This window comes from Haliotis rubra, unplaced genomic scaffold (assembly GCF_003918875.1).
Source record: "Haliotis rubra isolate DU_JTF1 unplaced genomic scaffold, ASM391887v1 Scf219, whole genome shotgun sequence".
Classification (NCBI taxonomy): domain Eukaryota; kingdom Metazoa; phylum Mollusca; class Gastropoda; order Lepetellida; family Haliotidae; genus Haliotis; species Haliotis rubra.
This window is the reverse complement of record NW_025766214.1, coordinates 786,501-812,717: the sequence shown is the minus strand read 5'-3', so window position 1 is coordinate 812,717 and position 26,217 is coordinate 786,501. Positions and strand designations below refer to the sequence as shown.

Sequence of the window (26,217 nt, the reverse complement as noted above, 5' to 3'; positions counted from 1 at the left end):
GAACTCATTTTATACACCCGCGTGCTGGGAATGTGTCCCTGGGAGATCTAGACACCGATCTGGGATGTCATGGGGTCGCTAAGGCAGTTGGGAAGATAATTCATTTTTTAATATACACGCAAAAAAGCAGAGAGAGAGAGAGAGAGAGAGAGAGAGAGAGAGAGAGAGAGAGAGAGAGAGGAGTTGAGAGAGAGAGAGGACGGAGAGAGAGAAGGGTTGGAGAGAGGACAAGAAGAGGTAGACGTGTTTTTAAACTGTAAAACAGCCAGACCATTTTCTCAAAAAGTTTTCATTATCTTCACCGAATATATACTTTTCAACATTATTATGAAGTTTTAACATTTTTAGGAGATGGTTAAAATTTTAATTGTTTAAGCATGCATTTACATTTGTAGATGTATTTTTTCATGATAGTGCATAGGTTGTTGACAAGAATGCTTTCATTGGGGTCACCCAGAAGACATGAAGGGAGACTGAAATCAATACTACGACTGGTAACGGTGTAAATGCTTTTGAAAATGTCTCAAGCACGACGTTAAACCCAATCTCAGCTCACCACCTCATGGCCCCCCCAGCAAAAAAAAGAAGAAATAGAACAAAATTAGAGTTTAGTATCGTAAACCTGAAACTTAACTAATGCTATGAACACTATACAGTAGAATCCCATGTTTTTTCAAAGTTTGTATTATTATAATAAATTTGTTATCGTTATACTGTACCTAGTTTCCATAACATTTTGTCGGGGTATGCTAACTTGAGGGAAAAAAACAACAAAAACATACGCTGCGAACAGGATTCGAACCTGCGCGGGAATAACCCATTGGATTTCAAGTCCAACGCCTTAACCACTCGGCCATCGCAGCTCATGTTATACGAGAGGGAAATAATCCATTAAATTAGCAGCACCCACGAGTACGCAGGACTGGTTAAACAAGTCCGAGCTATATTCGCCCATTTGGAACCCCTCGGGTATTTTCGCAACACGTTGTGTCGCGTTAAACTCAGGACTCGGGTCTGTGCGTTGTGTAAAAACCATTCGGTTGTCATTATTCGTAAGCACTCGGAACTTCCGTAATGTAAGAGAAGTACACTGCTAACTGGTTGTACTGTTGATATGCGCGGTTAAATAGGCGTTTCGATGACGGTGTGAAGGAGCCCAGTCAACGCAACATGCCTTGGCTGAAAATGAAGGCCGTAAACCTAACACTTAAAAATTGCAAGACATATATATGAAGTCTAGTTCTTTTATGAACCAAAATAAGTTTCAGCTTGTATACTATTCGCATGAATTTTCCGAAAATTCCCTGTGCAACTGACTTGGCAGCAGTCTCAATCAACAATTTGTGGTTGCGGAGGCTAAAGGTGTTACCAGTTTAAGACTAAGGACAGCCTCTCACAGGCCAGAAATCTATTCGTGAATCGTGTCAACTATGGCGCAAATATGAATACTAATTATTCTTATTCATTTCCAATCAAGCTGCTTTCACCATTGTGATATATCCAATTTATTCTCCTCATATATACCTGATCAGTCCAACTGAAAGGAAATGAAGGACAATGATTAAATTGAACATGCACAGGAAACTATGCTTACACCATCCAGCGCTAGATATGGGAACTCACGTTAAAACAGCGTAATTAGTAGTCTTTGTTATACTCAATAAAAACCCATTACCAATTTAATACTTATACTATAAAAAATTGTCTGTCAATCCAAGTATTGTTGTACACGTTTACCGCACCTTCACTGAAACCAGCTGAAACGGAGGAAAAATTAATGTGGCTTAATTTAACGACTACGTTTAATTAAATTATAGCGAATTAAAATATTTTAAGTTATCACAATAAAGTTCATCATAATTATAATTGAGATGCACTCTTCACCTTCGAGGTTTAATGATAGCTACAAATACATACATGTACTGTATGTGTCATATTTACAAAGTGAATCATTGTTTCGCATATGATACGTCATTAAGAAATAATAATTAGTTGTCCTTTTCTAGTAAATCTTGAAAGACTGACACGTATTCTTGCTATGCATTTGTTATCTGATTAAATATTTAAAAATTACTTGTTGGTGATGTAATTACACGTTGGTGATGTAGAGAAAAATACCTTTATCATCAAACCTTTGTCACAAAAATCAACTCTACAGTACATTTCTCACATTGACGATTCATGGACGAGAGAGGTAACTCATTATACCGAATAAATTCAGTCACCAAGGGAAAGCTAATGTTTATAATATAACGGTAATCTGGATCTCAGCAAAGCAACCAGAAGAATGCTGAGCCTGTTTGCGTCAGTAGGTTTCGATCCGTCTGACAATCTACGACATGTGACCTTGTCACTCTGCCAAGGGCCTCAAGATCGATTAGATGCAGTGGAGATTGGGACTTATGGTCCGTCTAAATTTGATTGCTGTGAAATATCTGAAGAATTAAACAAAACAGTCTTCAAATGGCCGTATATCTTTGGGTAAACGAAATGTGCCGCAAAATAAATGATTGCCATAACATTCTGGCTTTGAGGAAGGCCGGCGGATGTGATTTCTAAAGCGCCACCTAGCGGAAGTAAACTGAACATGCGCGGAAGTGAGAAATGGATATCGTACTGAAACCCACAGGAAAAATGTCTTGAAATATGCTTTATAATGATAATTTGCAATGTAGAGTTTGTAATAACCTTACATGGGATTCCACAAATGAACACTAGGTAAGACTGTTTCTTAATATCTGTTCATAATGTGGATAATCTTGGTTCAGAGTTTGACAGCAAGTGTCATCGTCTGATTCAATCATTCGTGTTTTGTTTTCTGAGGTGAGGAGGCGGGGTCATTTCATTAAATATTTCACCTTACTTCATCATACTTCGTCAAAATTGAAACCAGAAATAATATATCGACACGAATTCATTTTATCGTTCAAACCAAATGAGGGAATGGGTTTGTAATGAGTACATTCCGACAAACCAATTTCCTGCTTCTGAGAGTGAGACTGAGAGTGCCAAATTGGTAAATGCATCATGCATCATCTATGGCAGTCTTTACACAACAGGATTGAAACGATTTGCGATACACTTATGATATTAAAGTGAATTGTCCATATATGCATTTTGTTCTTAAGAGGTATAAAATTACTAATAATGGATTGAATTCAGTCGGTGTGGGCTTGCTGTATTTCCTTGTATTGAAAATCACTTGTCGAATTGACTCTAACCACATAGTCAACTCTTGTAACTTAAACAAAGGTTAAAATGGTAAACTAAAGCTGCCTGCTTCCAACTGATGCTGTCTTTTGTAGTCATTATTCGTAATACTGTTAATCAGTTTGGAATAAATGTTTGGAATCAAGCTACAATTTATTGGTCAGCTGAATCCCTTTATACAGACAATCTGATCTGTTTGATAGGAAGTGCACTGCTATGTAAACACATTACAAGTGATGTATAACAGAGTTTCCTCTGGCTTTCCATGAAGTATCACTAGATTGTGTTACCAAGTCTATGGTCTACTGATGTGTGAGCATGAAAACAAACTTGTTTACATTTTGTCCTTCTGATAATTGATTTTTATGATACACTTAAAAGAATAAGACTTATTTAATACAGCATTTTTGTACCAATTGAAATGCTGCCATATACTTGTATTGGAAAATGTTACCAGCACTGGGTGTAACCTGACAATAAAACTTACCTGCACTGGTGCAGCCTGGATATTACAAAATCCATCTCTGTCATTGAGCTCTGACGGCTGCAAGTGATAAGCTCCTGTACATACTCACACAGATCTGAATATTCCAGAATTTCATGCAATGTACATTAAACAATAAATTAATCCTTTTAAATATTCATCAATCCTTTTAAAAGATTTCTTTCCATGGCTGTTTACCTGTGCAGTTATATATGGTTATTTGAAGGGAATAGACTGGAATGACACAGTTTGGAATGGATAATTTTGAAATAGTATATTCTTTGGCTGGGCTGCTTGAATTGCCATGTAATGAGAGTTGGATGTACCCTTTATTATCTATTATCTGTTAAACAATACTGCATGTACACAATACTGCATGTAATTGTATGTATTGTATTTTTTAGGAAGTTTTGTTATTGATAGAAGTTTTGACACTGAAGAATCCACAATTCACTGTGTTGATTTGTTATTCCTCAGTCACAACAAAATATGTGGATCATGGATTATAATTCCAGATTCTCTTGGTTATGATTCTTAGTTTGTCAGAACAATTTGTCTTCATGGGTGCCACCAAAGTGGTAAATGTGTGGGACCTGCACCACCATGGCGTTCTTTCCATAATACTAATAGCTGACGTGTAGTGATGTAACAGCTAAACCCTTTAAAGTAGCATTAACACCAACTCACTCATTGACATGATTGACATTTAGATACTGATGAAAATACCTCCTGGCTATAACACAAGCAATGTGATTTTGTCCTCTTGCATGTATTTCACTATATTAGTATCATAGTACTGCACAGTGTTGTTAGTCAGGTTTGTAGTTTAGGATGTATTTTCTTTTAGTTAAAAAGTCCAGTATTAGACAGAAAACTAATTTCAGGCAAGTGAATTTGTTCAAAATTGCCTCTGTTCACCCAGCAGAAAATGGGTATCCATCTACCCGATGAGATAAGTCAACTTTCTAGTGCCTCACAGGCAGCTTGGGCTATCCTAAGTAATAATAATCAGATTCTGATAACAGCATCCATTGAGCAACTAGTCAGATGGATACTAGGCACTATATAAATGAATTATAATTATTATTATTATCTTAAGTTTAGAATGATTTGGCAAGTGTAGATTGCTTCAGCTCTGTTTTCTGAAATATAGAATTGTTTGGGGTCCTTTTGATATTATTTTTATGTATATGTTTTGAGAAATATGTTTTCAAATATGATACCTTTATTTCTGGGACTAAGTGTCAGTCTTACAGTACACGAAAACAGACGAACACCCACACTCAAATAATTTGATTATTAAAACTAGAACAGTCTTGTTTTGTTTTTTTGAATCTTGTGTCCGGGAAGTGATGGTGTTCATTCTGAGTAAATATGTAACAGTTAGAGCTGTTGTTTATTGTCTTGAACTGTAAACCCTTGAAAAGTTGATTTTGCTGAATGTTCAGTTTGCCTACCTGTTTGTGTTAAACTCCTCACCCCCCAAATATATATAGTATTACCGATGAGATTTTTATCATAGATCAAAGTTTTGAACAGCTCCTTAAGGAGATCTGTTGGTTTCATTTGCTAATCACTACACAGCTTGAAATGTCTTACGTGGGTGAGATGTAACAACTTTATGTACTTGTAGCTCCCATCTGAAGTGGTGGAAAATTGTAGATTAAAAGTCAGATGTTCTGCGTTTTCAAAGTAATATTTTAGGTTCCAGCAATTTGTCAAGTACATAGGTGTTCAGCAAATAACTGAAGGAAAAAAATAAAGGATCTCATCTATCTTTGAGAATGATATCTAAATGACTTAACTTGATTGGAAGTATGCCCTAACGTTGCCAGACAGTTGTGAGAGCATATGGGGGACATACTCAATACTGACTTTCTTTATTTAAACTGAAAACAGTCAATCAAGTCTGTTATGTTTGACGTGATTGAAATCTGAAATTTTACGGATCCCTTATTTTTTTCTCAGTATATTTTAGAGTTTTTATGAAGTTTTATTGTTTGTTTGTTTTTAACTTGTTTAATGCCTTCCTCAGCAGTATTCCAGGTTTGTAACAATAGTCTGTAAACAAAACCGCCATGAGGGAGGGGGAGTTGCGATGTTTTCTGTTGGAAGTTATTGTTTCATTTGATTAAGTTCAATGATTTGATTTTCTTTATAGGACTAATTCCAGTTCCTGAGGCTGAAAGCTTAGATTGTATTGTCTTCTTTGATTGGCATTCTAGAAGTTGAGGAGATGAAAAATGAGGACAGTTTTATGGATATGCAACTTCTTTATTCGGTATAGGCGACGTTTCGAGACTGTATTATATTAGACTTGTCAGAGTATGGATTAGTGGTGTTCCGATTAATTGAAATAATCGAAGATTGGTCGAATTGATCAAACGACCAAGCAATCGATCACATTTCCTCATAATTGAACACAAACGATTTTGGAACTACTGTTTCAATCTTTGAAACACTTGACGATGGAACATATTTTCGAAGTTGTCAGGGCCTGAAAACGTGTTTAATTCTTAGAAAACTCACTTCACTGACTGAAAAGTAATGACTGAATATTTCTTGAAGACTCGAGGAAGTTTATATTCATGATATATTAGTCATCACTTTAAAGTAGCAAGTTGCATCATGTTATACTTATCTGCTTTAACAACCTGAATAAGAAAATCTGAAAAAATGACGTTAACTAAATATTTTCGATGATTGCTCGATGGTGATGAAGCAGTCATCAACTGTGAGATTTCAACCGATTCCCAACACTAGTATGGATGTAACAGTTGCTATGGAGTGTCAGACTATTTGTAGTGTTTGTGACATGTAATGCCTCGTTTGGGTGGCACTATTCAGAAATTTATTGACCTTCCTGTTAAACTGTTACTTATTTTCACTGTGGAGAAAGAAATTGTTGTGTGAAAAGAAATTCCTCTTCCTCAGCTGAACACTGTTTTCAAGATAGGCAGTCAGAACCACTAGACTAGTTAGAGATGTTTTTGTCATAATCAATAGCCAATTGTTTTCGTTGTTATTTAATATAAGTAGGCAGTATATTATTTGTTATTTTATGTTCAGCTCATTATTTTATAGGTGTGTTGTTAGTGTAACTTTCTATTTAATATTGTAATTTTCTTCTTTGCAGAAGAAATTGAACCATGAGTTTTATGAAGAAGCTTGTGGGGCAGAAGTTGATGTCGGACTCTGCCCGGCAATCTCATGTTCAGGACAATGCTCTTGGACTCATGCATTTACGCAAATTGTTTGCGGAATTCCGTCATCCTACGGCCAAAGCTACTCAGAAGGACCAAGAGGACAAACTGTATAACATGCTGCCTCTATTCTGCAAGGTGAGATACAAGACTCAGTATGGAATGAATCCTTGTCCTGTCCTAATGTAGTGTTCAGTCTAGTGACTGGAAACGTAGTTTACTTCTTGGAATAAACATATATGAAGCCCATTTCTGGTGTCCCCTGCTGTGATATTGCTGGAAAATTGCTAAAAGCAGCGGATAACCAAACTCACTTACTCACTCACTCTTTGGGATAAGCAATAAATCTGATACAATGCTAGGTTATAGTGAAAGCATAGCTGTCATCATCTCACTGCCATTCATGTGTCATGATTTCAATGAGGTATTCAACAAAGTGCATGATTTGTCATATTGCTTTCTTTTCCTGTAATTTCTTTTTGAAAAGGAAAATGTTTTTAGATTTTAAGACTCTATGTTCATTGCACTCTAACTTGAAGTCATCATTCATTAGCATGAAGATTGTCTTGTAACCATGGTGACATGCATACACATTGATCTTTTTCGGATGGAATCATACCAGCAAATTGATCACGTCTAAAGTTAATGTTATAAGTACATATTACATTTATGACAGGAGTTGCTGTTAAAATTCTAAATAGACCTGTTGATGCACATAGGAGATATTTCTTGCACAGTGAGTGTAATGATGTGACTATGTTGAAGCACCATGCTCCAAAGATCAAAGTTAGTGTTAGAATGTGCAGAATGCTTGCAACACAATGTTGTTGGGTGTTCCATGCTCATTTAGCTTCTTGAAACACAGCCATTGTTTGGTCATGCTTCTATTTTGGGAGGAATTATATATTGTTCAACTTTTCTTCCTTCCTGGATGTTGTTATAGTTTATTATAGTTAAAAACAGAGTTCAATTTATTATTTGTGTTAATATAAACATAAACAGATGGTGTACATTAGGACATCAACGGATGCAATAGGATATGTATCACAAATAATGGGTAATGAATATGAATATATATTCATGAATACAATATCGAGTCAGCAGTAGATGTATTATTTATCTTATCCAACAAAACAATAACAAATAAATTATTTGTCATGGTGTGACCATATAGTCAGTGTTTATTTTTCACTACAACATAACAGCTAATAATCTAATGGTTTGGTTGACCGGAGCTCAACTGGCCTTGGCAAGTGGCACAAGTTATGCCACTTCATGGCTTGGTTTTTTCCCTACTTGCACATCTCGCTTCGATAGATAAGAGACATGTTCAAGTAAAAACTCTCTTTCTTTAAAAAAATTAATTGACAAATACTGAATTGAATTCACGAAGGGATACAATTTGATTCAGCTAATACACAAGTGTGTTTTAACAACCTTAGTGTGCATGTGTGTAAATCTGTCGAGGGTGCTAAGGGTTCTATACCTCCATAAACCCAAGAACATATTGAATCAAAGACTGTATATTTTGTCATAAATGCAGAAAGAGTCTTTAGACAACAGTACAAGATCATGATCACCCAATCACAAAACAGTAGTTAAGTCTTATGTTATTTTTTCGGTATGTGGAAAGGTAACACCCAAAAATGCATATTTATCCATTGAATTGCTTTTATTCTAATTTTTCGCTAATTATACTCATTGCAATTGACACCAAACCAGTCATGGAGACGGCACATGACATTTGGTTATGTTGTCAAACCAGATGGTTTCATCAAATATTGATAAATACACACACAGCCTGTAGTGTTTTGTGACAAATACACGTATTGTGGATTTATTTTCACAAGATTTTAGTCTTAGGATGCCATGTATGTGTCTTGGAATAACTTCATCTTGCAAAACTGAGTAGATGATTCTTTGGAGTAAGGACTTGAGTCAGAGACTATGTTCGTTAGGGGTGACTATTGAAGGGGAAACAACTATTGCAATAGCCATAGTCTATTGAGACCAACTATTGCACTTCTATTGCAATAGGGTTTTTTTCTCCTTGAATTTTCTCATTTGAAGTCATTTCCCAAATGAATGTATAGTTTATGTGAAATAAAAACAAGTTGAAGTAGTTTCAGTCTCTTTTAATAACTGACAAGAAACTTGAAATCCAGATAAATATAAATAAACAGTTCAAAACATAAACATATTGTTATTAACAATTTCAAACTCTGAGTCGCATGACATGTTTGCCACCATGTTTGTTTTTATGAGGTAACAGGGGCGGATAACTCTAAATCAAAGTGAACGAAGCTGGTACTTCCTGTATTTTGCGCTACGCATTTATCAACAGAAGTCAATTACTAATCTATCAATAGTCACACATACTATCGATGCATTGATAGTTTTTCGTTTCTACCATGGATTACAGGGGTGGAAATAACCCATTGCCAGACGTCTGAGTCCAGTGTTTTTTTCTGTCGGGCAAGCAAATTAGTATATCACACTGTACCGATGTCCACTTGACTTTCCAATGTTAATTATGTTGTTTATTTTCAAAATCAACAAGAAAACTGCTGGTATAGTGGAAAAATTATCAGGGCAAGTGATTTTACATGTGCCACTGTACCGGAGTACACTAGCAATTTTAAAGTTATTTCCACCCCTGGATTAGATGTTTGATAGGTATTTAGAAGTTGGTAAGGTAATACAAGACACTTGATATGGATGTGCAACTTCTTTATCATTTACACATAACGTTTCTGGTCTAATACTTGCCCCTTCATCAGGTGAAGGGGCAAGTATTAGCCCAGAAACGTCGTGTGTAAATAATAAAGAAGTTGCACATCCATATCAAGTGTCTTGTATTACCTTGGATTAATTGTAATCGGAGACTCAACAATTGCAATCCATCGATAGTTTGCATTGTTACAGCCCTAATGTTCGTTGTATAACATGTATATGTCAAGGTAGAGACTGCGATCTGGTAGAATCGGAGATTCTACCAGTAGAGATGGCGATCGGAGTTTCTACCAGTAGAGATGGCGATCGGAGTTTCTACCAGTAGAGACTTCGATCGGAGTCTCTACTGGTAGAATCTCGATCCTACTAGTAGAGATTGTAATCGTAGTCTCTACTGGTTGAATCGGAGATTCTACCAGTACATTTTCCAATTCAACTGGTAGAAACTCCGATCCTACTAGTAGAGGCTGCAATCGTCTTCAACTGATAGAAACTCCGAGTGATCTGTGGGTAAACAACAAAGACACTTTTTCTGAACAGTACTATGCATTTTATTCAGATATAACACTAGACTGTTTCCACTTCTACAGATATATTAAGGACTAAAAATACAAATGTGACTTGAGAGATCATATTACAATATATATGTCAGGGTAGAGACTGCGATCGGAGTCTCTACCAGTAGAAACTGCGATCGGAGTCTCTACTGGTAGAATCTCCGATCCTACAATCTCCGATCCTCCGATTGCAATCGTAGTCTCTACTGGTTGAATCGGAGATTCTACCAGTACATTTTCCAATTCAACTGGTAGAAACTCCGATCCTACTAGTAGAGGCTGCAATCATCTTCAACTGGTAGAAACTCCGAGTGATCTGTGGGTAAACAACAAAGACACTTTTTCTGAACAGTACTATGCATTTTATTCAGATATAACACGAGACTGTTTCCACTTCTACAGATATATTAAGGACTAAAAATACAAATGTGACTTGAGAGATCATATTACAATATATACATATATTACAAAACTGATTACAAGCAAGATCAATTGCATAATCAGTGTTTGCCCTAGGCATAAACATTTAGAAGTCATCATGAGAGGGAGTCATGGACATGTTTTTGGGAGTCAACTTCTTTCATCAAGAGATCAACTGGTATCAGGGTCGAAATACCCCATTTATTAGTGTGCCATGGCACGGTGATTATTGAAATGGCACGGCTAAAAAATGTTCTCGGTGCCCTTTTCACACGCCTGATTTTTCAGAGACATAACTCACATTTAGTCATTTAATCCCCAAAACAATTATTTTTTTTCCAAATTAAATAATACCATACATATGTGAATGCTTATAAACCCATTTCTTTATTTAACAAATTTCAAATGATCATTAAACAAGCATGTTTGCTTATTGTAACACTGCTCCAGGAAATACAGAATTGGTTTGTTGTTATAAGCTATAGGTGTATTGGCATGTCGGCATTTTGGGAGGATAGGTGTAGGGCAATTCCCCACCAGGTCATTACCCCATCTGCCATATCCCCACCTGGTCATTTCCCCACCTCTTTGGAAAGCAGTGTTTTTATAACAATTACTGATCATAAGTTTTGAAATACATCTGAATGAACTTCCTACTTTTAACTGAGACTTTGATAACAAACATTTAACACCTCACTGTAAACAATATCACTGTATTTACATCATGAGACCAAGCTGCCAAATTTGGACTCCACTCAAAAAACAATAACAAAATACCTTACTCCAAAACAGACTTAACAAATAAAGTTAACAAGATAACAATGAATAAGTTCAATTATAACTGGAAAATAATAGGAAAACATTATCCCCACTTATTATACTTGCTTGCATAAGCTTGCACTTGCTTGCATAGGTTATTCCATATAATTGTAGTCTCTACCAGTAGAGACTACGATCGCAATCTCTACTAGTAGGATCGGAGATTCTACCAGTAGAGACTCCGATCGCATAGGTTATTCCATATAATCGTAGTCTCTACCAGTAGAGACTACGATCGCAATCTCTACTAGTAGGATCGGAGATTCTACCAGATCGCAGTCTCTACCCTGACATATACATATATGCATCGGAGATTCTACCAGATCGCAGTCTCTACCCTGACATATACATATATTACAAAACTGATTACAAGCAAGATCAATTGCATAATCAGTGTTTGCCCTAGGCATAAAAATTTAGGAGTCATCATGACTCCCTGGTGTCATGAGAGGGAGTCATTGACATGTTTTTGGGAGTCAACTTCTTTCATCAAGAGATCAACTGTTATTGTTTAATAACAACAGGTCCAAGTAAGGCAGGTCAGGTATTTAATCAGCACTGGCAAATAATAGGAAAACATTATCCCCACTTATTATACTTGCTTGCATAAGCTTGCACTTGCTTGCATAGGTTATTCCATATAATCGTAGTCTCTACCAGTAGAGACTACGATTGCAATCTCTACTAGTAGGATTGCAATCTCTACTAGTAGAGACTCCGATCGCAATCTCTACTAGTAGAGACTCCGATAGCAATCTCTTCTGGTAGAATCTGCGATTCTACCAGATCGCAGTCTCTACCCTGACATATATGTTACAGTGAATATGTAAGACCAGGGATTATGTATAACCTTGAGATTTTCAGTGATTATGTATAATGTCTGATTCACTCAGGGATTACATGTAATCAGTGAAATTTTCAGGAATTATACATAATCACTGAAAATTAGACTAGAATTTCAGACATATTCTTTGAACTCACTACTTGTGTAGTTTGAGGTATATTTCTTCCAAAAGGGTGTGGAATTAGACCTTATAATTTGTATTAAGCAGGATAGTGACGTTTCTTTGCTACAATGGTATTCTTTATTCAACATAATAGATTTATGCATATTTGATGTAAATAAAGAAATGTATGATGGACATGTTTGGAGTACATCAATTCAGTTTTCATTTTGACAGGATAATGATGAGTGGCACCTTGAAATACACTTAACACCAACCTTGCAGCACTTGCATCTAATTGTCTGGCACCTCTTGACACCAGCACACATTGCACTTAACAAAGCCTTGTCCACCACAGGTTGACCCAAACTGGACTGCTTAGCGTAAGGAGGCCAGTTTTTCAGTAGACCTATCCTCTAAGGTGTAGAGAGCTGTGGCGCATGCATCAAATTGATTCCGTGAATATTTTCCAGATAAAACGCCAGTAAAATGTCAGTAATCACACCAATCAGGGGTTGGGGGGTTGGGGTTCAGCTCTGGAACTGTACGTTGTCACCAACTTGAACTTCAGACAGAACAGGGTCTACTGGTCTCTTCCTCTGGATACCGATCAGCTCAGCTAGCTATTGATGCATTGTTGCCCTCAAATGGGTCAATCTCAAATTCTCTCAGTAAGAAGGAATTTGTAATACAGTTACCATAATTATGAAAGAAACAAACATATTTCCTCCTTGCTTAATTGTCTGTATAAAAAGTGATATAGCTTGGTTCCAGAAACTTGCCTATCGGTACTTGCATGGCCATTTTCCTTAGAGTTTAGTATTATCATATGACTACTGTAAGCTGGGTTTACTAGGCGAACATTTACTAGAATCTGGCTTTAGTTAATGACTAAATTCCCTGGCTGTTGTACAATGCCACCTTCTAGATTGTCTCAGATGCCTGTGACAATCTAGAGAGACCAGTTGTTTTCTCCCCAAATCCAGTTACTTTAGGCAAGCCACAAGTTTGTATTCACAACTAGTACGATTTGACCAATGGCATCTTATCCCGATCCGTATTTCTGATCTGTAGTATTATTGTTAATGTCGTAATTGGATCATAGAAAAAAATTTAAATAAGAAACATATTTTTTTGGACTGGCAAATTATCGTCATTGGGGTGCTTTTTTCAATTTTTTTTAGTCCACGTGACGGGGGATTTTCAGGAATCATTTAGGGGTCCTAAGCCTATAGTTGATCACGTTGACCTGCTTGACATTGACAGGCTGGCAACAGGTGGCACACTTTATATGGAAATGTCAAAATTATAGTATTTGTAACCAGAATAGAATAGAAATGTCAGTTAAATTTCATGTGAATGCTGTGATCGAATTAGTTATTATCATAATTGTCTTTATTGAATCAGCCACACGTTTTTAGTCCAGACGTTTGGTGGAACTAGCATTGCCTAATATTTGCTAGCCTTGCTCCAAGGCTGTACTGAATGCTAAGCCCGTGAATGTATAGTAATTCTATCCTTTAAAGAGGCAGGCCTAGATAAGTGGACAGTACAAGGATGCCAGTCTGTTATTTATATTTTTTTGATAAATTTTCATTTTAGCTATTAATCATGACCTCAGAAACTTGAGCAAGTCTAAGCATATGCATCCATTCTCATTTTCTTATCCTGTTTGATGCAATATTTTCAGCAGGTAAAATCATGCATCATTGTCCGTGGTTCTTACGTCACTCTGTTCCATAGTAATATGGGTAGGGGTGGGTATTGCAGAGAATTTTCATATTGTGATATATTGTGATGCGAAAGTATATGTTGCGATATGTTTTGCAATATATTGCAAGATGTATTTTTAAACAAGAAACTACTTATAATCGAGTTGATGCTTGATTTTTAAAACATAAAAACAACATTATCACTTGCTTGCTTAAGCTTTAATAAAAACTTTTAAACATGACAAAATAAAAATCAGTGTTTCCATTCTCCGGTATATACCTGAAAATTGCCGGTAAAATTTGTTGGGGCCCGGTAAATTGAAAGCCAGCAGGACACCGTGTCCGGTAAATAATCATGTATTAAACTAGAAACATCATGGGTAAGCGAAATGACAAGTCTTGGCTGTGCTTTCATGGTCACAAAAACTGTTATGTTTGGGAAATACCCAGGCTAAAAATAACTTTAAAACAAGTACTTACAGTATGGTAATAGGATATGACTGGCAAATTTCATTCATGACCGGTAAAATTTTAGGTCACCAGACACAGTGTCCGATAAATAATGAAGTCAGCGGAAACACTGAAAATGTAAATAATATTTGGCACAAATGAAACAAGGAAATATCCGAAGACTTCCGAGTGTTATGAAGTTTTCCGAATGCAAGTCTAAATACTGGTTTTCGATCAGCGTATTGCAATACGTATCGTTTTCATGTCTGAACCGGTAAATACCGGTAAACCGGTTATATTGAGCATCCCTAAATATTGGTCACATGCAAGTCACAAGTTGCGACACATGAGAGCTTACCATGAGTAATCTGGCTGATTGTGTGTCATTGTACCTTAATGGCTGCTTGTTCTGGCCATCACTTGTGTGGCCTGGCTTGGTTACATACAGGAGCAGTGCTATAGTTGGAATATTGCTGTGAGAGAAATGATGACCTTTTCATTTGCTCATTTTTGTTTCTACGGAAATTGAAGTACAAATGTAGTTCGATTATTATTCACTTGTGACTCTAACTTTGTTATGTTGGAAGATTTGAATAAATTGCATTTAAATGCCAATAGGAATATGGTCATTAGGGAAATGTTTTATTACATCAGTATGTCTAAGGTTTAAGGTTTCTGACAGTCAATAAACAATATAACTAGCATGGACTGTGATAAATAGGTAGAGTACAGTTAGCAGCATTTGTGGAGGGGTGGTATTGTTCAAATAATATGATGAACCACTCAAAATTATTGTAAGTGAAATCAGAATGGATTGATGTTGCTGTTAGTGTTACTGTTACTGTCGTTACCTTTATGAAATGGTTTTTTTTTTTATATATCCAGTTGAAGGATTTTGTGGTTGTGTAGACCAGCACATACATCTATATCTATATCTGTGAGAACTTACAATAACATGAGTTCTTCCCTTTTACATCCAATGTCATGTTATTATATTCACACGTCAAAATTTACACTGTTACTTGCTATGAAAATATACATTATTAAGGAAAATAACTAAAGATAGCATATCGTGACATGCATCAAATACGTATGTTTTTTTGTTAAATTTTTGTGTATAACTTTTAGTGTACTAAAGTTTTATATTTACAAGCCATTTTATGTTGTCAGGTTTGAGGAATGTTGTTATATGTATAGATCATATGGTGTATTTTCCTCATTGACCTTTTGATGAGCAATGATGAATGGGATGCTAAATGGTTCCTCGAATAAGAACCAGCTTGAAACTAAAATTTCAGCAAAAACAGTAATACACAATAGGCTAAAATTCATCAACTTTTCAATGACACATTTAGCAAAAGGTAATCATAAATATTTTATTCTTACTCATGTAACGCCTCTAAATGCTACAATTTAAGTTCCAACCTGATCTCTGTGCTAAAGTGATAATAAAGCTGCAGGTTGACCTAGTGTGTGAAGCGAAACAAGATACATGACAGAAAATATAATGTACCTTGGCTCCAGGATATACTGTCACTATGACTTATTAATCTGATCATCAGCACTTCCTGTGTTATTTACTCACAGACTACTGATTACATTTGTTGATTTAAATATTTTAACAGTTATTTTGATACTCATCATGAAAATAATGGTTTTGAAAGACCACAAGAGCTTCATCGTGTTGATGTAAATCATAGTGTCTTTAATTTTCTGAAGTTTAACATCATTCATGTCGTTTTAGTCAGATCTTGTTACCTCTCTGCTTGATTTTTGCCTAAGGTCACCTCATTTGGTGTTTGGTAAACTTTGTAATCAGCCAGTCAGTGTTGATTCTAAATTTTATAATTATTGAACAAGGCAATTAAACCAAAATATTTTACTTTTTATCTATAAGGTAACTAACATTGATTTTGGAACCAAGAAAGAGTACTGGCACCCTTGTATTGTTGTGGCTATTTTATAGATCCTGTTGATTCTGAATGAAATTTTCTAAATCAAGGTGGTGGAAAATGAAGTTAAATATTCTTAGAAAGCTGACAGCTGATTGGCTAAACCCATGGAGCCTTCTTTTGGTTTTAGCAGTCAAAGTCTGTTCAGTGTTGTAACTAACCATCTATGGAATGTCCTCAAATTGTACACAGACTGACAGAGACATATCATAAGGAAGTAAAATATGTGTATTTTCATGTTCTTCACAAAAAAACAGGGCCGTACATTAATACATGTGACCACCTCCATGGTGTGGTGGTTAGAGCATCCATTCAGAGACTGGAAGGTTGCGGGTTCGATCCCCGGTAGCGTCATACCAAAAGACGTTAAAATATGGTACTTGTTGGTCCCTGCCTAGCGCTCGTCACTAATGGGTACAACAAGGACTGGTCGGCTTGGAGTCTGGACTAGTACAAGCAGCCACACATACACACGCATGCACATCATCATATGAGCTAAATATTCTCTAGTGTGACGTTAAACCCCATTTCACCTCACCATTAATGCATGTTGTGTATGATTCTTGCAGGAAGAATAGGGTTGGTTGGAAAAACCTACTTGACTGATGTGTGATGAAATATCTATTCTGAAGATGTTGTGGGATTAAAACACTATGGATTTAACCTTCCAATACTTGGAAATTTATGATAATTAATGTTCTTGTTACAGGTGTTTGAGAATGCTCCATCTTGTGAAATGACAGAAAAGTGGGGTGACATCCTACAGTTTTGTAGCCATGTGTCCAAGCTGATGGTCACTGAGATTCGACGCAGGGCATCTAACCAGTCAACAGGTAGGGACACATTCTTACATGAGACTGTATGGAGTTCTGTCCATCAAGCTCCTCACAGTGTTATCACTGATACATTGGGTGGGGTGTTAAACTGCTTGTACAGGGACAGTGAGGGAGCGGAGTGGTAAAAGCATTTGTTCGTCACACTGAAGACCAGGGTTCAGTTCTCCAGAAAGGAGGTGTCCCCTGCTGTGATGTTGTTGGACTATGTACTAAGACTATGAAAACTTGTACTAAAATATGTTCAGGTATCATTTGTACTATGATTTGTACTTGGACATGATGATGTGTCATGTGTAAAGATTGGCATTAAGGCTTGTATGTAACATACTAAGATTACAAAGATTTGTACTAAGATGTGTTCATGTAACATATACTGAATATCTTCAAGATGTGTACTAAACTGTGTTCATGTAACATATACTGAATATCTTCAAGATGTGTACTAAATGTGTACATGTGAATATCTTCAAGATTTGTACTAAGATGTGTTCATGTAACATATACTGAATATCTTCAAGATGTGTACTAAGATGTGTTCATGTAACATATACTGAATATCTTCAAGATGTGTACTAAATTGTGTTCATGTAACATACTAAGATTACAAAGATTTGTACTAAGATGTGTTCATGTAACATATACTGAATATCTTCAAGATGTGTACTAAGATGTGTTCATGTAACATATACTGAATATCTTCAAGATGTCTACTAAATTGTGTTCATGTAACATACTAAGATTACAAAGATTTGTACTAAGATGAGTTCATGTAACATATACTGAATATCTTCAAGATGTGTACTAAGATGTGTTCATGTAACATATACTGAATATCTTCAAGATGTGTACTAAATTGTGTTCATGTAACATATACTGAATATCTTCAAGATGTATACTAAATTGTGTTCATGTAACATATACTGAATATCTTCAAGATGTGCACTAAATTGTGTTCATGTAACATGAAGATCATGAAGACTCGTACTAACGTCTTTGAACTAATTTCTGTTCATGTAATGTGACTTCAGAGGCCGCCAGTTGTGCAATCGTCAAGTTTCTGGAGATCGAGTCAGGTGAACCTAACAGCAATGGCTGGACCCTACTTAGTGCCATCAACCTGCTGTCCATTGGCGACCAGGCTTTGATCGACTGCATGACAGCTGCCTCCCTCCCTTCCACACTCGTCAAATGTCTGTATCTGTTCTTCGACCTTCCTGCTGACACCATTAGCGACACACTAGAATCTGGTTGTGAATTCAGTCCCAAGGAGAGACGGATACTTTTACAGAAAGTCTTTGTGCAGGTAAACGTCAGACTAACAATGGCTTGCAAAAGCTTCAGATAGGGATGTAGTATATCACCAGGGATGAGAATGCATATTTTTTGAAAGGTGCCATATAGGTCACCAGACAGATGATTTAGGTGTGCCTTTGTGAAAATAAGTGTGCCCATACCTTTTGCTGATCCAGTTTAACTTTAAACGTCACAACAAATATGTAATTTCAATTTATTGTTCACTAAGTCAGTAAGCATCATGTAAACCTGTCAACTTAAGAGCTGGATTTCCTGAACACTACCATGACTGCAAGAATGGTTCAGCTTCATTTGTCCTGGACCCATCAACTAACCCACAAACTGTTATGATTTCCCATTATGCACACTGGCATTCAAAATGGCCACGCCCAAGTTAGGCTGTGAGATTGACAGTGCCACCAATAAACAGTTTGATGGGGTGTCAAAATAGGTTTTGAATCATTTCAGTTGGTGAAGTGTATCACAATTCTGAACTTTCTTTTCAATGACACCTAGGACTTCAGAAAACATTTTACGACAGTTTGGCTTCATGCGAACCAAACCCTGCAAGGCTTGACAATGTTGAAGAAAGTGTGAAAGTGAATTATTAAGGAACATGCTCAGGGCCTTTAACTGACAATGTTTTATTCTTTGCCAAACGATATGTTGAATTATGAAATAGTTATCATATTTCTGTGTTTGTTTCTCCTTCCATTTGTATCAACCCGTGAAGGTCCGGGTTAGAATATTGATCTTCAGTAACCCATGCTTGTCATAAGAGGTGACTAACGGGATCGGGTGGTCAGGCCCGCTGACTTGTTTGACACATGTCATCGGTTCCCATTTGTGCAGATCGATGCTCATGCTGTTGATTACTGTATCGTCTGGTCCAGACTCGATTATTTACAGACCGCCGCCATATAGCTGGAATATTGCTGAGTGCAGCTTAAAACTAAACTCACTCACTCATTCCATTTTGTAGCATAACTTGTGTTTCAACAATATTTGTATGCCAGTTTCTTTTGAATGATAACTTTGCATTGCATATTAATAATTGTATGGAGGCAAATGTATTAGAAAGGGAATATTTGTATTTAATGGGATATTGAATAGAAATGATAATAGCAGTTGTTAACTTTAACCACAAGTTTGTAGTCTGAGTCTGGTAAAATTGTGTTTAATTAGGTATCCTTAGACATCTTAGCCAAGATATAGCGTGAAAGTCATCTGAAAATGATGCAAAGAGCCAAATGTGTTATTTAATTGATCATAGGCAAGTAGCCTCAAAATATTTTGGCAGACACTTTAGTAGATTATCATTAAAAATCTTTATCTTGACATATACTGTGAACTGATTTTACTTTGCATTTTGCGTAAGTTGTTTATTCATGACTGTGAGTGTGAGAAGAAGTGTTGAGAACACTGATTTGTGTGTATATGCCTACAAACCCACTGGGATTGGGGTTAGAATACGTCCTCTGCTCTCTAGTAATATTAAGAGGGCACTATTTTCAATTGGGTAGCAAGGCATGTCAGTGTGAATGATGCGCGATATAAATTCATGAATTATTATGTCGGACATTGTATGTCAAACATTCTGATGCTCATAACATCAACCCCAGGTTTGTCAGGCCAGGATTTGAATATTCGCAAACTGTCACGATACAGCAGGAATATTGCTGTTTGCAGTTTGAAACCATAAGTGGAAATTATCTAGTAGCCCACGGACAAGTAAGATACCATTATTTGATTGCCCGAAACGAATACTGACTTGTCCCGGGCGTCAGGCGATGGGATTTTTGAACCCCTGATAAACTATATATCTGCATGAATATTGTTGCTGTGTAGGTGCTGGTGCGCTTGTGTAACCACATCTCCCCGGCGGAGGAGCTGGCACGGAAGGACGACCTGAGTCTTCTGTTCAGTGCCATCACCAGCTGGTGCCCCTTGTCTAATGTTCCCTGGAGGAAGAGTGCTGCCGAGGTGCTTGTCACGCTGTCGCGCCATGGACTTTCTCACGCTGTCGTCAAGTACATTCATGGTATGGATCAGATAGTCAATGTAGTTTACACAGGGAACACCAGTTCATGGCACTGTTCCTTTATTTATTCTCAGATTTCCTCCCAAAGTGCTATTCAAAGTTGGTGATGAAAACCTGGAAAATATTAACAAATATTAAACATATTAACGCTTGAATTTTTCCAGTGTTTCTTTGTTTGTTTCTGTCATTATATTTTGGGAGGCTGTACTAATTAGAAGAATGATTCACCATACACTGTCATGGCTATTGAAATGTACTGGTACTTGTGAGAATATCCCTCATACCATTTATTGTTTCTGATCTCATTTACCAGATTCATTTTCTTAATTTTGTTTCTTGTTTCAGACAAGGGTTGTGTTCGTCACTGTATAGAAAATATGCAGAGGGTGCAAGAGTTATCTCCCCTGGAGCTAGTCGAGATGTTTGTGACCGTGTTCTGCTTCCTGAAAGATTCCAGTGAGGTGTCACAGACGCTGCTTGATGACTTCAGGTCCTGCCAGGGATATGTCTATCTCTCCGAGTTCCTCCTCAGGTGCGTTGTGTGACTGGCGCTGAAAGTACCTATACAGGTTACCCTATAGAAAACTAAATGCGTAAGCAGGAAATCTATGGAAGTACTCACACTGTATCACTGTTGATAAAACACTCCCAGTTCTTTTCACCAGTCCTGATTTAAAAACACTTATTGCTGAAAAAGAGAACATTGAACACACACCTTTAGACGACCTTACAACTCCCAGTACCGAAGACCATCCATGAATATTGTTATTTTTATCAAATTTATTATGTTAGTCGATATTTGTTATTTCATTCTGTGGTCTCATGACATCAGACTTGAGCAAGACCCTGCAGAGGAGTCCCAGCAAGCCCTTCGTAACCTGGTTCTCCTGGTGGGGTCACTGACCACGTGTGGCTACCTGGAGCTCAAGCCTAGCCAGGCCAGCTCGGGATCACTCTTCCAGATGCCAGGCTTCATAACACCACAGCCAGCCGGGAAAGGTATGTGGCCACTTTCTGCTTGTTGCCGTTGCATTTTTTCCGGTAATACTATTTCTGTTTTGTTCCGTGTTCATTCATTCTTACGCCCAGTTACTTGCGTTCAACCTAGTACCTCTGCCATGAGACGATTCATGATAACTTACACAGTTCATTCAAGATTACGTGTTTCACATATATTTCATTTTTTAAATATTCTAAACATTTAGATAATCATATTACGTTAAATGGTAAACTTTCATGGACTATTGGCTTTTCAAGATTGTTTGAGCATGGTCATCAGTTGAAACGTTATGGCACTGAATGTTTATGTTACTTAGAAAACAGACATATGAACTGTTTATTGAACGAATGGAGCGGTGGGATAGCCTAGTGGTTAAAGCATTCACTTGTCATGCCGAAGTCTCAAGTTCGATTCCCACATGGGTACAATGTGTGAAGCCTGTTTCTGGTGTCCCCGCCATGATATTGCTGGAATAATGCTAAAAGCGGCGTAAAACTCAAACCAAACAAACTAAATGCAGATATATTCTTCTTTTCTCAATGTTAATCAAATTCAAGCAGTAATAAATGTAAGATTTTGAGAGTTTGAAAAGATGTTCAGGAAATGACTGTTTTTTTAGTTACACATGAAGTTAATTTAAGATGGAATGAATTTTGAGTGCATGGGAATGTGTTTGTATTTGTTAGATATGCTGCATTTTTAAAGTAGAGATAACATGGTGATATGTTTTCATGATTGCACAACAGCTTTCATGTTTACATGATCATGTGTAGAGAAAAGCATCGTCTATATTTAAGCTTGCATGATACAAAGCGAATATGCTTGAATCTTACATATTTTCTGCTCAGATGTTTTCAGTTTTGATGTGTTTGATGAAACTACTTTTATGATTTTCAGTCAGTAAGTAATACATTATTCAAATAATATCTATTTGTTTTTGTAAAGTTACAGAAAATTTCTTTGATGAATGGTTATCAGTGTGTATGTTTGAAAGTGGATGAAATCGTTGGTCTTTTTATTGATTAAATTTATTAAACATTACCAAAGCCAGACTATTTTTGTTTAAGTTATGGATTCTTGGCCAAATTTAAGGTTCATGGTTTGAAAATAGTACAAACAAATTAATTTCAGTTTCACACGTACATTCTCATTTTCTTTCGTAATTCATCTTAATTTAGCTATAACGATAGCGCCACTTAATGAGTTTGTTTTTCAGTGTTAGATTACCACTTGCTCGTGGGATAAAATAACCACCTATATAGTTTTGGGTGTTGACAAATTCATAAACCAAGTTCTTAAAAAAGACAGGCCTAACTGAAGTCATACAACATTGTTTGTTGCAGGAATTCTGTCTTTGTTCATGAACTTACCTTTTCAGTTCTATGCAGTTTCTTTTGTTCAATGTGACTTCCATTTTGTTTCAGATTTTGTTCATGGCATTATTTTGTTTTCAAAAAGGTTGATTTTGTGTTTTTTCATGAATTTTGTTGACATTGAGTTTATTATGTTTTGTTTGGTATTTTGACAGAGGTTCAGCTATTTTCCAGTGGTAGTAACAGTTGAGTACCCAAAACACTGTCTTGTCATGGGGACAGAGGACTGGAGTTCTTCTAATATCTGTAATACTAGCATGGCTTGCCACTAACAGTTTCCATGTATTCTTGCTTCTTGTTGTTGGATGGTCTTCAGGTTTTATCAATTTTCACATTGATCTTTTGTTGAATTTGCTTTTTAATGTATTTAAGTTTTTGAAATAGTGTTATAACAAGTTAAAGGTGTTTTTAAGTTTTAGTCACTAAAATGACTAACATGGGGATTAGATGTCCCAAATGGCAGCAATGTATCAACAGTTCATGTACTTGGACACATGTGAAGACCATTAGGTGGCTGTATCTGAGTTGATCAGCTGTTGGTTTGTCTGGCACAGCCTCATGACTGTTGTCTTGTCCATGATCCTACAATTCATTCTGCAGAGTTACTCCCCTTAGGAATTCCCAAATCTTATCATTGTCTGTGTAAATCCCAGATTCTTCATAGCTTTGAATGTTGATTTGTCAGCACCAAACTCGACACAATGGGTTCTGTGTGCTGAAAGGTTTCCAACCACTGGATGTAACTGAAATACTGTTACATCACTTCTCACAACCATTACTGTTAGAAAATACAGAGGCTGTCATGATAGTGATAATACAATTGCTGACATGATAGTAAACCCAGGTCACTCTCACTATACTGCATATTGTTATGTGTATTCTTAGCATTTAACTCTTTCCAACCTAGGTGTGTAATAGTGTGGCATGCAAGTGTCAGAATTGTTTTCCACATGATTCTAATGTGCACACTTTGAATAAAGCAAGGGGATACATCTGGTTTGGTCATTTAAGGCATTGAAATTCACCATGCATTCTCTTATGCATGCCTGAATCCTAAAGTCCTGGGTTTGAATTTCCATATATATCTGATTGTGGTTCATGGTTTGTGAGCACCGTGAGTGATGGTTTCACCAGATTAGTAAAGTTTTAATATTTTTAACTAATCCTGAACTACTTACTTCCTGCACTTATTGCTTACGACTGGCTGTGCAAGAGGATTGATGTTGAAAGCGTAGACTGTGATCATGCGCCCCACGTTCAGCAGTCACTGGCTGTTTCGACATCCATTCCACACTTGACATAGTTAGCAGGGACTGCAGCGCCTGTACGGCACATCTACCATATCAACTACGACCTCAGCGTTCAGCAGTTGGTGTCAGCATCTCCGTTGCCATACCTACCTGTTCCAGCTTCGTTCCTGACTACAGCAAATGTATGGTCTACCTGATCCAGCGCCTGTACGGTGCCCGTAAACCATACTTACTCACTCCAGAGCCTGTATGGCGTTTCCACCAGATCCAGCGCTTGTATGGCGCCTATAACACCATACTCACTTGCTCACTCCAGCGCCTGTCCGGCGGTTCTACCAGATATAGTGCCTGTATGGCGCTACCAGCTGTATGGCGCCTCTACTAGATCTAGAGCCTGTATGGCGCTACCAGCTGTATGGCGCCTCTACAAGATCTAGCGCCTGTACGGCGATACCAGCTGTATGGCGCCTCTACTAGATCCGATGGCCCCTACGTCGGGAGACAAACACATCTTGCCCTCGGAGACTTAAACTATTATGGCGCATAAGGCCGGACGTGGCGTTTACGCAGTCCCTTGTCTAGAAATTAAGCGCGTTACAGTTCTCAAACTTAGCTTCGGCTATTAACACTGTCTCTCCAGACCTGACCTGAGATGTATCCGAACAGGATCGTCACCTCTCTTCTATGATGGCTTGGTAGTGGATGGTCCCCACTGTCCTTGGTGAACACTTATGGGCAGATCTCGCCAATGCATGTGTTATTTGAGGTCAAGGCTTTCTCTCCCCTTTTCCGGTTGTGATTCAAAGTTTCAGTGGAATCTATCTGGCCAACCCTAGTCCTTGACTACCATATTTAATAACGAGTTCAAGGACGTCTATCGAACAGTGTGCGACTTTCCTCAGAGGGAGATAGCGTTGACGGCCTTCCAGCAAGTCCAACATCCCTCATCACATGAATCCAGTACCTACTCTTGCCTGGGCGCCACACTGTTAGGCGGGCTTGGAACCAGGCTCCGATCCATGGTTGGAGACAGGGTGACAAGTCTCATATCGACAAGGGAGGATGTGAGCGTAGCTGCGACCCCTTCAAAGGTGACGGAAGCAGGGGCAAATGAAGCTCAAGATCCACACAACTGGACACCCCCTCTTCCAGAGGCCCTTGTATTATCCAAACACCCGTACATTGGTGACTACTGCGTTTCTGATGTAATTGGTTATTTTTGGGGGTCCATACGTCACGACATCTGGAAACATGTGTTCCCGCTCCTCATAGCTCTGCCTCAACGATGTGCCTGGTTCCGAGGTTTACTTTCGACCGGGAGTACCTGCACTTTTACTTCAACAGCTCCATGGTTATTAACTCATATCATAATGCAGCAACAGTGATAATTTTGCTCTCCACCATATGGCATAATTTGCATACGGACAGCAGCCGTTTTTCACCATACGTCTATATAATAGCTGGGCTAATTAGCTGGGTTGACTTATCAACCGGGACGTTTCGGACCTTGTACAATCACACACACTGACGTACATTTGAAGCCTCTTTCAAGCAGACAGGATCCTCATTCGGAATCCGGCAGGTACAGGTTTTAGACCTTCATCCCATGTGTGGACCATGGAAGTGATCACAGTCTACACTTTCAACATCAATCGTTTGGCACAGCCATGTTTCCAGAAGTGCAGGAAGTAAGTAGTGAAGGATAAGTAGACAAATATAAAAAACATTTAGATTTTACTCAGATGTGCATCCGTTCAGGCTTTCCTCCTTAATTTAAATAACTGAGACACTGTTCAAAGAGGTGTAAGTCCATCCCACTCAAGGACAAAGACTAATCTGTACAGAAACTTAGCAGTAAGCAGTGGCCTCACTACACCAAACTAACCTATTGCTTGTCTGGACTATGCCAGGGTGTTACTGTAGAAACATGCAGTGAATGT

At 37.5% G+C, this 26,217-nt stretch overlaps 1 protein-coding gene, 1 long non-coding RNA gene and 1 other non-coding gene across 3 annotated transcripts in view; 1 reads left to right on the top strand and 2 right to left on the bottom strand.

Moving 5' to 3' along the window:
* Positions 1–781: 781 nt before the first annotated feature.
* On the bottom strand, positions 782–863 carry Trnas-uga. The gene has a single exon. It is a non-coding gene; the product is annotated as a tRNA-Ser (tRNA).
* A 1,358-nt stretch (positions 864–2,221) lies between these two features.
* Positions 2,222–20,768, bottom strand: LOC124277165. The gene is made up of 3 exons (XR_006898757.1): positions 20,686–20,768; positions 8,267–8,271; positions 2,222–2,235 (listed from the first exon to the last, which is right to left on the bottom strand). It is a non-coding gene; the product is annotated as an uncharacterized LOC124277165 (long non-coding RNA).
* The window catches only part of LOC124277164 (WD repeat and FYVE domain-containing protein 3-like), a 116,561-nt gene continuing 92,939 nt past the window's right edge, over positions 2,596–26,217 (top strand). The window contains 8 exon segments of the mRNA XM_046712830.1: positions 2,596–2,718; positions 6,831–7,035; positions 17,194–17,317; positions 18,349–18,623; positions 20,462–20,654; positions 21,000–21,186; positions 21,487–21,653; positions 23,183–23,212. Of these exon segments, the coding sequence (XP_046568786.1) occupies positions 6,844–7,035; positions 17,194–17,317; positions 18,349–18,623; positions 20,462–20,654; positions 21,000–21,186; positions 21,487–21,653; positions 23,183–23,212 (1,168 nt within the window). The 5' untranslated portion in view covers positions 2,596–2,718; positions 6,831–6,843.